The sequence below is a fragment of the Notolabrus celidotus genome, chromosome 14 (genome assembly GCF_009762535.1).
Source record: "Notolabrus celidotus isolate fNotCel1 chromosome 14, fNotCel1.pri, whole genome shotgun sequence".
Taxonomy (NCBI): domain Eukaryota; kingdom Metazoa; phylum Chordata; class Actinopteri; order Labriformes; family Labridae; genus Notolabrus; species Notolabrus celidotus.
The window spans coordinates 32,682,164-32,697,948 of record NC_048285.1 but is presented as its reverse complement, the minus strand read 5'-3'; the positions used below and the strand labels follow the sequence as shown (position 1 = coordinate 32,697,948).

Below are 15,785 nucleotides of genomic sequence, written 5' to 3'. Positions count from 1 at the left end.
GTGTGTCTAAATCTTTGTTTATTATGTATGTTTTGTTCTTTTCTGTTTCTATTTTTTAAAATAAACATGGCCCCCTCAGATAACTATGTAGGCACACACGGAAGAGAATATAGGCATGGGAACTTTTTATGTACAAATGTGTGGGTGGGTATAGGCTGGGGTGCCTGCACACACGAGTGCCCCTAAACTTACACGTAACTTATTATTTACATTATTTATTTCTGTTTATGAACACATGACCTATATATTTTATTTTGCTTTGAATCTTGTTACTTGTCTATCAGGGTAATAATTTATTTTCATTGTTTTTGGTAAGCCCCAGGGAGGGGAAAAAAAGGGGGAGAGCTGCATTGGAGATGGACGAGGAAAAGAGGGGCAGGTATGGACACTGGCAGACTGTGAACTGATTTTAAAATTGTATGTCATGATGATTGAAAATGGTGTAAAACTGTTGTAGCCTGTCTGAATGCGGTGCTCTGAAAAAAAATATATATACATTAAAAAAATAAAATAAACATGGCATCCTATGTGACCTACATCCCACAACTGTTGCCTGACAGACATGCCATTGCTTTGGACAGCTTGTATCTTGCAGGGGTTGCATGATGTAGCCTATATGTGAATTTATAACATTTATTCATCCTCTCTGTATCCACTAATACAATTTTTTTTACTCAGTTCCACACACAACCTTAAAAAACCTTAGTGACAGAGACTTCCAGGTTGAAACTCTAAAGCTGTGCAATGAACGGACCATGCCTGATCCGCCCTCAGCTATCAGCCTGCTAAATGCTGAGAGGTAAACTGGAACTGATTTGTGGCTTGTGCTAAATTTGGAGTCTCAGATGTGTCTAACTTCTTAATGCATCTTTGACATTGTATTTATTGTACTCAATGTATTCATTGCTGATCTGTTGACATGTGAATGTGCTTTTCTATATGTTGCTGCGAATGTTTTGCATTTGTTTGTTTTTGTTCCCTACTTATTTAGATTGTTTCAATAAGGCAGGGTACACTGTGAACTGAATTGCCCCACAGGGAACAGGCAGTGATTATCTGTATAACCCTTAATGCAGTGTATTGCTCATTGCACTTTGATTAAGTTTATTGCTTATACTTCTGTAACCATCCAACCACTAATTTTTAAATGATCTGTAAATTTAAAATCAGTCATTGATGCAAAACGCAGGTCTCCTTAAAAACACAACTGTATTATAATGTTGTTTTTTATATATAAATGCTGATCATTCATTATTAAAAATGTTGTCAACTGTTTAAAAAGTGGATACAGATAATGGTCTGACTTGTATCCTATAATAACAATAATAGTTTCAGCAATTTGACTTTTGATGCGCAGAAATTATTTCAAAAAGTGGAGATAGACGTGTGTTTTGATCTCTTCAAGGTGAGTATGCACAAATAAATCCCTCACAGTGAGTCATGTTGTGTGGTGATCATGAGGTGTGTATGTTTTTATGTCTTTGATGGATAACTGGATTATTGAACAGCTAATAGTTAGCCTACAAAATGTTTTATATAACCATACTCTCACACCGTGTTGGGTTAGACTGCAGTCTGCTCATTAGGAGAAAAAAATGACACCGACACATTACGCCTTGAAAATAAATAAACTATATTCCAATAAGGTCAACATCACTTGTTTCAGACCTCCATGTTCGTTCAGTAACACATTACACCTCATGCCATGTTCTCAAAAACAAAACTTCTCTTTTTCTAAGATTTTTTTTCTGCATTTCATAAAAAAACTTAAATAACCATCTTCAGTTAATAATTTATTACAGTATTGAATAAATGTATTTGTCTATCACAAGATATTGTAGTAACTCAGTCATTATTTCCCTACAAAGGTTCAGGCAGAGAGATAACTTTTCATCATCACAGGAAAAAACTTCACAGAGAGACACATTGAAGAGCAAGACCTGGGAGGGAGCGAATGGGAGGAGAAGACGAGAAGAAGAAAGAGAAGAAGAAGAAGAAGAGGGGGGGAGACACTTACACAGACGTAGAAATATCGTACACGACAAACAAAAAGATGACCTGGGATGTTGCTTGTTGTGAACACACAACGAAGCGCGCTCTCTTTTCACAGCTTCTAAGGGGAACAACAAAACAAATAAGCAGTAGACACTGAATCTATGAATGCGGCCTTTGTGTGTGTGTTTGTGTGTTTATGTCCAGTATATAAAGCTGTGTGTGTGTGTGTGTGTGTGTGTTTGTATGGAGCTGTGTGGGTGTGTCTGTGTGTGTGCCACTTGCTCATTTCATCCCACAAGATTTCTCTGGTAGGTTGAATTTGAACTTAGGGGAATCAACCCCGATAAAATATGCCGATAGGCGTCCATCACAGTAGACCATGCTGCTAACACACGTACACAGGATTCATCATGCATCTGCAGAGGAACACAGAGGGGAGAACAGACACAGACGCACACAGGGGAAAGGTGGGTGAGACGGGGGAGGCTGGATGGGAAGGGGGGAGGGTTATCACATCTAGCTACAGAACAGCAAAGGCCAAAGCCAGACAGTTAGTACAGAAGTTCATGGAAACATGGAACATTGTCCGGACATTGTAGACAGTTCTGTTTGTGGGTGCTGAGCCACATCTGGGTCACATCTGCAGGGACGTCGCTGGGTAGAGCTCATCCAACCTGATCCGTTTTTACCCAGGCAAAGATTACACAAGAGTTCAGCTGACATGTAAGTGTGTGTGTGTGTGTACATGTGTAATCTTGGTCCCACTTAGTTGTTCAGAAAGTAGACTAAAGTTAGGCTACTGTTACAACCTCACACCTCTGACCTGCCTCACAGACACAGCTAATATCTAAAAAAAGTCCCTCTTCAGCTCATGACAACCCGAGACTGACAATTATACTGGCAATGTTCCACACTGTTTCTTCATGTAAACATGCTACTTACACTCAAAACCTCCTCCTTCAACAGAACTGATGAAGAAATGCATGTTGGCGGAGGGTTGCAACAAACACTGGAGCAGAAAAATATGTGTACTGAGCTCTCGTCGAAGCTGCTAACTAAATAAAATGTGTTAAACGGTTTTCTGTATTGCACATTGAAACCACACTCCTTGAAATCATTTCCAAACCGGTCGCCTCAAGGAACCTGCGGCACAGCTTATCTTTAGATAAATAATCTTCTTGTAAATAAATAAATATCTAAATAAATCCTCTTATGAGAAGAAATATACACAAGTAACACAGACACAAACAAGTATTCCAGTAAAATAGATGGGATTATGTCGTGGTACACTGTTGGAGCAGTTAAAAGGGGAGCGTCATCGCCGTGGAAAATATATCAAAATCTAATCCACTAAATTCAGGAAGGATGTCATCTAAACTACCCACTCTATATACTCATACTATTCTAAACGTCGTTTAGAAGTACAAAAGAATCTACCTTGGCTTCATCTGCAAGGAAAAGATAGAAAATTGGTTTTAGAAAGTTTACAAAGTATGGTAAGTTAAGGGTAAACGGATCAAATCTTTCTCGTTTAATGTCAGTAAGAACAAATTTCTCTTCTATAGCACTTATTGTTTGCAGGTGAGAAGTTTGTCATGCACCTGCAGCGCGAAGCACACACTAAATATGTTTCATGTGACTGATGCTGGGCAGTGAATATTCTGCAGCAGGATAAATTAACTCCTCATGTAGAGAAGGACGCCAGACTCTTAACTACTGCTACTTTATCATCATCCTGATGTTGCACACTGCTCCCTACTTAAGCTACAAGAAATCAGAGCACGTCTGCAAACAGTCCAGTGTGTTATTCGTCTAATCAGGGATCAGTAGCTTCTGGAAATTTGACTGTATGCTCCAATTCTACCATGCAATACTGAGCACGCACAAACGCCTTGAAGGGCAGCGATCTCTAATGAGCTCTTCACTGAAAGCAGCCGATGTTCTGTTTCTATAACTGAAGCACATGTTATTGATCTAACCCTACATACAGATAATCTGTGACGTCGTCAGCTGTCTGAAAAAGCCAAGCACTGCCTGCTGCTGACCTGCAGACTGTAAACATAGTCTAGAGAACGTGACACGATAGACCTTTGTTAGCTTTATGTACAAAGACTTGTCTGGTGCTTCTATTGTGCTCTGAGCACAGACAAGCAGAGAGCGTCTTCACACACGGGGCGATAAATGCGTTACGGTGTTTCAGCTGCGTCCAGTGTTACGTCAAAATATCAGACACTGCAGAGATGTTCTCGTGTGTGTGTGTGTGTGTGTGTGTGGTGTCCTCATTTCTAGCACACTAATAGCTTGTTGTTGAAAGAAGAAACAAAGTGCAGCCTGGACTGTTTGTCAGCTGAAAGCTTGAATACTCGAGTTCTCTTAAGGCATTGTATGGGTGCCGTCTTGAAGCGTGAGTATTTTGTTGACTCAAAGTTTTCTGACCGCTGTTTTCAAGGAACCAGCTGCTGAAAGTAAACTAACACTGTTAAGTCATGTTTGTCCATCCATGCATGTTTGTCCAATCATGCTGCCATCACTACAGAAAGGTAAAGGATTAGTCTGTCAGGAACATGCCACAGTAATGGATTAGTCTGTCACTACTCACAATGACACCGTGATGACTTGACTACACTTCTGTGTCTGTCTGCACTCACACTCAGTTTATGCCGGCTCAGGTTGCTCAGATGGAGCGACGACTTTAACGTGTGTGTGTGTGTGAGCAGACTCCTCTCCTCCGGGTGAGGAGCAGACACAGGGATGAATCATTTACAGGCGGATTTCCCTTTTAAATCGTTTATATGTGTGACTTGTTTTGAAGATGCTCCTTATCTGGCGTTACATGCAAACATTAATGAATGATGCCGTCAAGAGACACGTGTGACCGGGACACAGGATGCGGAGGGAGCTATGGCTCTTTAAAACATTGATCCACTTGCTTATCACTCATCAGTTTGGTCAACTACAACTTGAGTCTGTATTCTGTAGGCTGCGTAAATCATCACATGTGAACTGTCCTAACATGTATAAAATTTGGGGTATGCGTCGATCCGGTCTGTGCAGGACTTTTTAAACATTGCAGCTTTTTGACAGAAGAAGCTAAACTCGAGTGTTGTTGGATTTTCTAAACAGGAAAGTAGCCACACATTCTGGAGGATCATCCTCCTGTCTAACGTTTTCAATTATAGGATCCCTGTCCGTCGAATGAAACCACTACACTCTATGTACACAGATTTTTACTATTTACATCGCGTGTGGAGAACTCATTTATCTGTACAGTGTATTAGACTAGTATCACCACTTTATAAGAACCCCCTGTAGTAAACAAACCTCATGTTATTGTTTCTGTAAACATTTCACTCCTTGTTTCACACAGTGCTCCACCTCCTGAGTGAAGACAGGTGGAGCTGTAACAGTAAAGGAGAGGAGGGAGGAACAGACGAACGTGTTGTTCCTTCAATGGATGGATACATTTTGTCTGATGTGCACAGGCTTCCTCTCTCTCTCAGCGCTCTGACCCTGCGTGACAAGTCCTCCAATCCATCCTCGCCTGGCTTTGAGTAAACAAACTCCACTGAAAGAAACAGCATCAAGCAGCTCACCTGACCCTCTCTTCTCCTCTGAAATGTCACTCTCACTTTCTCTCTCTCTCCGTCTTCTCTCCGCTAACTTCTCTGCAGCTACCTTTTGTTTTCTTGCTACTACCTTCGCCTCTCAAAAAACTTCCTCTGGCCCTTCATCATGCCTGTAACTCTGCGTGCATTTGTTTGTTTTGATCTGTTTCCTCATGCGTGCATTGAGTGTGTGTTTGTGTGTATGTGTGAAGATGTATGTGAAGTATTTTAGCATCCCTGCATGGCGTACAGGCTGCCGGGTGTCCTGTCAAAGTGATGGATCTCACACTTGATTCATGTCAAAGTGTGCACCGTATGGACTGGAGTGTCTGTGTGTATGTTTCTGTGCAGTATTCTTCCAGAACTCCATGCATCTCCTTTTTAAAAGCCCTTGATGTGGCAGTAGGCCTCCAGGCTGGAGAAGAGGATGTAGAGGAACCACAGACCCAGGAACAGCAGGGTGGTCAGAAGGCGGGACACTCTGGGGCCGCCCAGCTCTCCGCCGATGGAGGGCCGGCGCCTGAACAGGAGCACGGCCATGGCGATGAACGCAAAGATGGTGAAGAGTGTGACGGAGAAGGCCAGCGACCCTGGATCCACCCGAAACTCCTTCCCCTTGATTCTCCAGTAGATGGCAGCCACCGACCACGCCACACCGATCCCCAGGAACACGTTGACGGCATTGCTACCGGTGACGTTACCTACAGATGCATCGGCGTGCTGGTCCTGCATGGCGGCCACTTTGCTAGCGAAGGTGTCTGAGAAGAGAGAGAGAGGTGGAGAGAATAAATCAGCATGTCACTGCAGATCAGGGTGGGCTGCAAACTCACATTCACAGAGTTGTGCACACTGAAAATAACACTCTCTCACCTGGAATAGAGGTTCCCAGTGCCACAAACACCACAGCGGTCACAGTGTCCCGGAGCCCCACGGTGCAGCCAAAGTGTGACGCCAGATCTCCAATGACGGCCGTGAGGAGGCCGATGGAACTGATGGATACCAGGAAGCAGGCCCAGCCGTTCCAGTACTCTGTGGGCGGGACGCAGGCGAACAGAACCTTCCAGAAGACGGTGAGGAAATGCATCACGTAGTCGTAACATGATGGAAGACGCTCCTCACGGCCTTCCTCGTCGTCATCACCATCACCTGAGGGAAGAAACAGAAAATAGAGGGATTAGAAATTAAATAATAACAGCCTGCAGTGCACCCACACTCCCACTAGATGGCAGTATTGCATCACAAGCTCATCTCCCTCCATCTTTAGATTGAGTAAGAACATTATTCTGCTCTGCCTGCCTGTAGACTTGTTCAATAATTCATATTCTCCAATTTTGTGACATAACGAGGCGGCAGAGTCGTTTTGGGTTACACTTCACAAGTAGAGCAGTTTGTGAAGTCGATACATGAAGTCAAAGGGTGGGAGTCTTTTACATCTGTGTTAACGAGCTGTATTAATCCACAGGGCAGGTACACACCAACTCACAACACACTCAGGTGCTTTTTAACCCTCGGCTAGTTTAATGAGAAACACAGCCTGAAACTATCCTAATGAAGGGAACATGAATGGAATTTGGGGGTCCTATGTGCATGCATGTACCAGTGTCAGTGCTGCCGAAGACCCAGTGAGCAGGGCACTGATCTTCAGATGTTCCTCCTGCTGTATAACTACACAGGACTGTGGCCTCTCAGAGGTTAAAGCACATCAGAGGAGCAGTACACTGCAAAAACTCAAAACTAAGCAAGTGTTTTTGTTCTTAGACTTAAAATAAGCCACAATCATCTGAGAAGTCAAGAGAAATGTCTTATTTTAAGGTTGCACAGGCCATAATTAAGGCATGAATTGCATCTAATGGGTAAAAAGAACTCTGCCAATGGAATAAGACAAGTGTGCGTGTGAAGTTTCTTGAATTAAAACATTATTCTTATTTCAAGAAACTTTAATGGTACATTTTTCTGATTCAATTGGCAGATTTTTTTTTTTGCTCATTACAAACAATTCAGGTCTTATTTATGGCTTTTAGTATCTTAAAATAAGACATCTGTCTGCACTTGTTTGGAGAATGTGGCTTATTAAGTCTAAAAAGACATTTTATACTAGAAATAAGAGACTTAGTTTTGAGTTTTTGCAGTGTACTGTAGGTCAGATAGCTTTAATGCTCTTTTTATGCATCCCCAAACATTTATTCCCCCTGTTGTAATTTTTGCACCTTTTAGGATTCCAAAAGGAGATTTAACTTTCTGTGTCCCGCTGAGAGGACACACAGAGTTGGTTCATCTCTGGTCTGGACATCTGATGGGCGGTATTAATGTTAGTGTCCGTGTTTCACATCTTTGAGATCTTTGAGACAAACCACACTATTACAGATTAACTGACCCTTAATCGAAGACAATAGAGCATCCGCTGATTCGATTTAGAAAGTGGATCCCTTGTGGACAGTGTGTCGGATGCTGCAACACAATCAATTGTGGGCAGTGTGCCAAACTGCAAGCATGGACTGCAGAACCCAGAGACCCAGAAAACACTTATGCCGGAAACAAAAACGTGTGTCCAATTTGCAAGAATCCTGGAAGTGGAGCTGGGAGCTTCTTACAGCAGAATTTTTTGAATGACCTTCCTGATGCATTTGATGACAGCATGAGTCTCACACTGTGAGAAGGGTTAATAAAATCTGTTGGGCAGATTCTAGCACCAGTTTAGAGTTTTCACACAAGCTGCTTTGGATTACGGACTAAAGCTATTTATCACCCTCTATCATGGGAACCCCCGAAATCCACCATCCTGAAGTCCATTGATCATATTGTTAACTGACTGATTTAATCATTATCCGTCATGATCATAGAAAACAAAACCTCTGATTTCATCAAAACAGGAACTAAAGAGTCTCTTAAACATGTGGATTCTGTTCAGTGAGGGAATCTGGGGCCTTGTTTTACAGATTTAAGACAGATTCAAAGATGGAGGAACCTTGATGAAGATCTTCAGGTAAGCAGTTTGTACACAATACTTACTCATCAACATTAGTCACACTAGAAAGAGTGATAAAACAAGTTCATGTTAGACTCTGGAAGCCTTTTGTTGACTCCAACACACACACACAGTTACAGAAACACACACACACACAGCTCACCTGCACTGACAGTGACCGCCTCCACAAACTGCTCCCTCCAGGAGTGTGTGCCGATCACCAGCGCCAGGTTGGTCTTCTTAATGAGCTTATCAACGGTGCTCTGCCAATCAGAAGGAAGAACACGCTTCATTAGCAACCAATGACAGCCGCGGGCAGGTGGAGGAGGCAGGTGTAGCCACACCTGTCTCCACACTGGGATGTACACCTCTGCAGACAAAGTGTGTCTGACAACAGATGATGCAAAAGAAGAGGATGCAGCTAACAAATGTCAGCTACTGGTTTGTGCAGGGCTATTTGAAGATTCAACATTCAGGACAGTTTACTATCAATCCAGAGCATGTTAGTATATAAACACTGAAGTCAACATAATATAATATACAACATTAAGATGATAAAATAGAGAAATATGATAATAAAATAAAGATTCTGAGAAAAAAAGAGGAGTGAGGGGTTAGCAAAAGCCAAGTTATCAGCTTAAACTAGTGTTAGCTTAGTTAGCATGATGTATGCACAGGGTGTTATACAGTCCCCTCCAAAAGTATTGGAACAGTGAGGCCAATTCCCTTATTTTTGCTGTAGACTGGAAAAATTTGGGTTTGACACCAAAAGATGAACATGAGACAAGAGATCAACATTTCAGCTTTTATTTCCATCTGGATCTGACACACAACTTAGAAGATAGCATTATTTTTAAAGGAACATTTTTAGGTGAGCAAAACTATTGGAACAGATAAACTTAAATTAAATTAAAGTGAATAAGACTTAATATTTTGTTGCAACTCCTTTCCTTGCAATAACTGCATCAAGCCTGTGACCCATTGACATCACCAAACTTTTGCATTCTTCTTTTGTGATGCTTTTCCAGGCTTTCACTGCAGCCTCTTTCAGTTGTTGTTTGTTTTGGGGGGTTACTCCCTTCAGTCTCCTCTTTAGCAGGTAAAAAGCATGCTCTATAGGGTTTAAGTCTGGAGATTCACTTGGCCAGTCTAAAAGCTTCCACTTCTTGCCCCTGATGAACTCCTTTGTTGTTTTTGCAGTGTTTTTGGGGTCATTATCTTGCTGCATGAAGAAGGATCTCCCAATCAGTTTGGTTGCATATTTCTTTAAAATTGGCAGACTAAATGTTTCTGTAGACTGCCGAGTTCATTTTGCTGCTGCCATCATGTGTTACATCATCAATGAAGATTAATGATCCGATTAGCAAAAAGAATAGGAAGGCCAGACTGGATTTTGCCAAAAAGTACAGAGATGAGCCTCAACAATTCTGGGACAACGTTTTATGGACTGATGAGACAAAGATGAACCTTTACCAAAGTGATGGAAAAGCTAAAGTTTGGAGAAAGGAAGGATCTGCTCGTGATCCCAAACATACAAGCTCATCTGTGAAACATGGTGCAATGTCATGGCTTGGGCTTGCATGGCTTCTTCTGGGATGGGATCATTAACCTTCATTGATGATGTAACACATGATGGCAGCAGCAAAATGAACTCGGCAGTCTACAGAAACATTTTGTCTGCCAATTTTAAAGAAATATGCAACCAAACTGATAGGGAGATCCTTCTTCATGCAGCAAGATAATGACCTCAAACACACTGCAAAAACAACAAAGGAGTTCATCAGGGGCAAGAAGTGGAAGCTTTTAGACTGGTCAAGTGAATCTCCAGACTTAAACCCTATAGAGCATGCATTTTACCTGCTAAAGAGGAGACTGAAGGGAGTAACCCCCCAAAACAAACAACAACTGAAAGAGGCTGCAGTGAAAGCCTGGAAAAGCATCACAAAAGAAGAATGCAAAAGTTTGGTGATGTCAATGGGTCACAGGCTTGATGCAGTTATTGCAAGCAAAGGATTTGCAACAAAATATTAAGTCTTATTCACTTTAATTTATTTTAAGTGTATCTGTTCCAATAGTTTTGCTCACCTAAAAATGTTCCTTTACAAATAATCTTTTAAGTTGTGTATCAGATCCAGTTGGAAATACCTGGAAATAAAAGCTGAAATGTTGATCTCTTGTCTCATGTTCATCTTTTGGTGTCAAACCCAAATTTTTCCAGTCTACAGCAAAAATAAGGGAATTGGCCTCACTGTTCCAATACTTTTAGAGGGGGACTGTATGTGTTTACTCAAATGGTAAATCTGACCAAAGTAAAAAAGCATCAAACAAAATATTTTAAGTATCAACAAACACTGAGTGTGCCTTTAATTCAGCTTATAGTGGTCAATCACATGTACCCACGCCCTGAAGTAGATACTACATTACATTAATGCTTCTCTTAATGGACCCATGATTTAAAGACAGGATCAATCAGTACTGAAGAGGACTTGAACTAATGAATGAGAGCATTAAATCATTAGGATGTTAATTAATGTGGTAATAAATCACTTAGAAGCTTCATCTTGCAGCTGAACTCATCATAAGACTAAACACAACCATCCCTGCCTCTGTTATCATCATCAGAATTTTAGCTGTTATTAATATAAAGATCAGTCTGTTAGCATTACTTTGCTGCTCCTGCAAAAAGTACACAACCAGAAGTCTGTGCGAGCTACATCTTCATCCATCCCTCTTTCCATCTATCCCTTTTTCTCAGCCCAGCATGAGTCTGGTTCTGCTCGAGGTTTCTGCCTGCTGCCATTGTTGTATACTAAATCCTGCAAAGAGTTTCCTCATGTTGTTTAAAGTTGAGTCTTTGTAAGTAATCCTCTGTTACAAACAGGCTCCTTGTGTCTCTCCTGGCCTGATCTGAACCTCCCCGTCCACTCTCATCGATCCTCTGCGTATTCAATCTAAACGCTGATCATATTAAATGACAGTATTTCCTGACTCTGTTCTCAGTTACCACAAATCATCCCAGACAGGGCCGATAATATTTCCACGGAGGGTCAGCTGACCCGGTAATCAGATGGAGGATATTGAACTGTAGTGGACAGTGTTTTGAGGGATGAGGGAGCGACGGCTCTCATTTATCTGATCTGTTGTTTGTTTTGTTCTCACACCGCCTGCTCTCTCTCTCCCTCTCTCTCTCTCTCCCTCCGCTCTGTAATCTATTCTCAAACCTCCCAAACAATCGATGCACCTGTTGGGTTTACCCGGCTCAGAGTGAAGAGGAGGGAGCTTCATTTGCTCTCTCTGCTGAGTCGAACTTTTCCTTTTTCAAATATTGTTTTAATTATTTCTTATTTATGCAGAGTGAGAAGATGAGCAAACAGCGGCTTATAGGAGCAGAAGTGACATCTACTGACTTCAAGTGGAGAGAAAACAGCTTTGAGTTTTGATATCGACGGAAGATAAACAACGTACTGAATCTGTTTACCTGATTTTTAAAGGAGGTCATGATTCATAGGCTATTAAAACTCAGGAAACATAGACTGCCTTAGTTAGTGCACACCTTGTTGATGTATTATTGATCCTTATTCTGAGCGTTTAAAGAGATTTAGAGGTATAAAACAACACAACACTGTCCTCTGTGCTGCTGGTGAAACTGCTCCCAAATGTCTCATAAGGGAACCAGATTGTTTCCCTCTTTAATAATCTATTTATAACATTTTTATTAGAGCAAAAAAAGCTGGATTTGCAGCGAAATAATGTCCCTCTCTGTGTGGGACCTTCGTGAATCCAGACTTGTATCCTCCCTGTATTCTAAACTATTTATTTTAAGGCTTTATAGCTTTAAGAGGCAGGCAGTGGGTAAAAATGGCTGCAGTGGCGTATTTTCTTGTCTCAAATACACCTGAGCCTAATGCACATTTCAAATGCTGGACTCGGTTGGTGCTTTCCTCTTCATGCACAGGTGATCTCAGTAAAAGCACAGCCCTCTGTGAACGCCTCGGGCGGGCAGGCAGCGGTATCGAGGCCAACACATGCACGTTTAATAATTCAGACCCACATTAGACCTGCTCCCTAAGAGGGGCTTGGACCTGGTTCAGTAATGTGAGAAACTGTGTAAAGCTGGATTATATAACACGTCCAGAAAAACACACTTTGATTCTTTTTGACCATAAAATGAGTTCCACAAACATTTCCTACAGAGCAGACTCACAGGTGTAAAAAAAAACCACCTGCTTTATTGGCTTCAGGGGAGAAATGTTCAAATAGTACTCGGACATGTTTTGAATTAAATTTTGCAGATATAAAGTTGAATTTAATGGATGTTCAGTGGTCGTAGTCTGCAGCTCTGCTGCTCTGATATAAGACATCTGCTTCTGAAGAAGACAGTTTTATTTGACTTTTCTTCTTCGTTTTTTATTATTTTAATTACACTGGGAGGATCTGGTTCAGCAATAAACTTCAAAGCTGCTTTGGGCTTCCTTCAATAAGTCATGAACACATTTGTTGGGGAAAGCAGAATAAAAGCTGAAATGAAAACACCAGAGATCACTGCTCAAATAAACCAGCAGTCTGCAAAGTCTGCCGCTCTACCTTTAAAGCCAGAAGAAGAAGAAATGAGAGTTCACCTTAAACTCGTACGACTCCTCAATGACCACCTCCAGGCGGCTGTGCTCCCCCAGGATGGGCTTCCCCATCTCAGCTATCCTGCGAGCCTCCTCCTCCTCAGAACTCATCTGCCCCTCCACTCCCTCTGTGGGAAGAAAGGAGGAGATGAGAGGGAAACATGAGGACACCAACAGTGAGTGTGGAAACCAAAATGCATGTCACACATGTTTTCAAGTTCTGCCTCCATCAATAATAGATTGTGAGTCAGCGTTTTATTTCGAGCTGCAGTGCTGGAGTGCATCAGAGTGTGTGTGTGTGTGTGTGTGTGTGTGTGTAAGTGTGTGTCCTCACGCAGTGTAGGAGAGGGGCATGAGAGGATGACATAAGGATGATTTGTGAGCGTGTGTGAGTGAAAGCCAGAAAAACAACAACACAGAGACAGAAAGTTTCGAGCGGGGGATTTAAGAGAAACCAGAAAAGCAGGGGAGGAAAGTTTCTTCCAAAATGTTCCAAACTCTGACTTTAAACTGGCTCCTGCAAACTAAAGTTTACAGGCAAAGAAGATCAGCTCTACACTAAACTTTACCATCACATCATTTCAGTTTAACAATGCACCAGGCAGTGAGAGTCCTGATCTTTGCAGGATATGAATGTAAAGGCGGCGCAGCAACTTTCAAATAAGAAGCCAATATGGAAGGAAGAAAGAGGTTTCTATCCCCTGCAGCAGTTTTAGGTGTTAATGTCATCAGTCTTCTTCCTGATGGTCTTATTTTCTTGCTGATGAATATATAATTTGTTTCTGTGTTAGCTGTTATGCAACCTGAATGCAGCTTAGCAGGGAATAACAGAGAAATGAGCCGGGGAGAATCGTCTCCTCTCTGCACTGAAGAGAAGCTCTAACAGTCTGCTGCTCCTCAGCCGGCTCACACACATCAACCTCTCTGTGCTAAGTCTACTGGAAGTGTCTTTTTCTCATTTTCTCTTTCATCCCTTCTTCTCCTGAGTGAGAGGGGAAGGAACAGACACAAGGAGGTATGGATACTGGGTGTTTGTGTGTGCAGAGATTATAACCCTCCCTCTCTCCTCTCCCCTCTCTCTCTTCACAGGGCGGCCGTGTCCAATTATGAAAAGACTGTAAGAGTAAAGCAGCATGTGGCAGCCATCCCTGCTGCATTCACTGACACTATTCTAGGCTGGCATACACACAAACACACAAACACACACACTGAACCACGGCCTCGCTTCCCTGTGAGCGGTAACATCCTCTACCTTTCAGCAGACAATGAGATCTCTTCCTCCTCCGCTGAGAGAGTCAAGGGAGGTAACACAGAAATTTCCTTCAGGACAATAAACGTCACTCTGTGTCATCGCTGCTGCAGGGCCTCCCACTCCTTCTTTATGCTTTGGAGTCTGCTCCGGCTGTGTCTGATCCTCAGTCATTTGAGGTTAAAGCTGCTTTGCACTCTTACAGCTCGGAGCAAAGGGTATTTTACATTTTAGAAAGTATCCTGTCGCGTAGAAGAATTTGCTTCTCTGGAGAAAATCAGTTTTTTTTAATTGTGTAATTTGGTTCGAGCTCAATCAGTGGGTTGTCAGTTAGCAGGGAGCAGATGCTCTCCTCATTTGCAGGACAGGATTTAAATTTGGCGGCAGGTTTTATAAATCAAAGACACTTCCAGACTCCTCTCTCACTTCTGTTTCACATCAAATCCAAGAACAACTTCCAGCAAAACAAATGAACAAAGTGTTTTAATGATCGGAGTCACATTCTCCTGAAGTGAAGCACTCCCCCTACTGGCCGGCTGCAGAATGGGTCATAAAGCCCACCTTGTCAATTTTAACAGAGGGGTCAGGGGTTAAACTAGAAAATCCAAATACATGCACAATCATTTTTTGTTTTTTTTCAGAGCAGTTTTACTTTAATTGGATTTAATTGGATATTTGATGCAGCATTTGAGCAGGGGTTCCCAAAGTGTGGGTTGGGACCCCCTGGTGGGCCGCAAGACACAAATGGGGGGTTGTGAGATGTTTTTCAGATGTTTTACTTCTAAGTTATCTAAACATATGTATTATGATTATTATCATTATCATTATTATGATTATTATTATTAATTAATTAATTATTTTTTGTTTATTCACCTTGTCTTATTATGTTTATCTTCCTTTCTGTTTTTGTTTTTGTTTTCATTTATTTTTCATTCTCTTTGTTGGTTTTGCATTACTTATATATAATTTGTTAACTTTTGGTGAACAAAGAAATACTGAAAAAATGCAAAACGAAAAAGTTAAATGACAAAAGTTATCTAGAAATAGTATATTTTACCAATTATAGTAAAAAATATCAACAAAAACAGTCGCTAAACTTGAAATAAAACCTTGATAATAGAAAGTGTAATGAGTTTTCTGCCTTTCTTTGTTGCCAGATGACTCCTAAGTTTAGGGTTAGTGAACAGTTAATTATCTAAAGCATCAGTAGCAGCAGGTTAATTCATAACAGCACAGGAAACACAGACACATGCTCATATAGGTAGGGACGAGTTTTGCAGACCAGCTACATGAAGTCACATTAAATCACTTTGAGGGACAGTGGGGGTCAGGGGCTGAAGAGTTTGGGAACCACT

The 15,785-nt window shown here is 41.6% G+C and overlaps 1 protein-coding gene across 1 annotated transcript; it reads right to left on the bottom strand.

The window, feature by feature from the left end:
* Window positions 1–57: 57 nt before the first annotated feature.
* LOC117824904 (sodium/calcium exchanger 2-like) lies at window positions 58–13,305 on the bottom strand. The gene is made up of 4 exons (XM_034700406.1): window positions 13,185–13,305; window positions 8,729–8,828; window positions 6,471–6,746; window positions 58–6,358 (listed from the first exon to the last, which is right to left on the bottom strand). Exons 1-4 carry the CDS (start codon window positions 13,290–13,292, stop codon window positions 5,982–5,984), a joined length of 861 nt encoding a protein of 286 aa, XP_034556297.1. The 5' UTR covers window positions 13,293–13,305; the 3' UTR covers window positions 58–5,981.
* Window positions 13,306–15,785: the final 2,480 nt, after the last annotated feature.

Bases quoted from the DNA above. Each gene is read 5' to 3' on its own strand.
- LOC117824904 (XM_034700406.1), bottom strand. From the start codon at position 13,292: ATGAGTTCTGAGGAGGAGGAGGCTCGCAGGATAGCTGAGATGGGGAAG. The intron at 8,829-13,184 runs GTGAACTCTCAT...TCTGATTGGCAG, and splicing joins AGGAGTCGTACGAGTTTAAG to AGCACCGTTGATAAGCTCAT. The intron at 6,359-6,470 runs GTGAGAGAGTGT...CTCTCTTCTCAG, and splicing joins ACTGGGAACCTCTATTCCAG to ACACCTTCGCTAGCAAAGTG.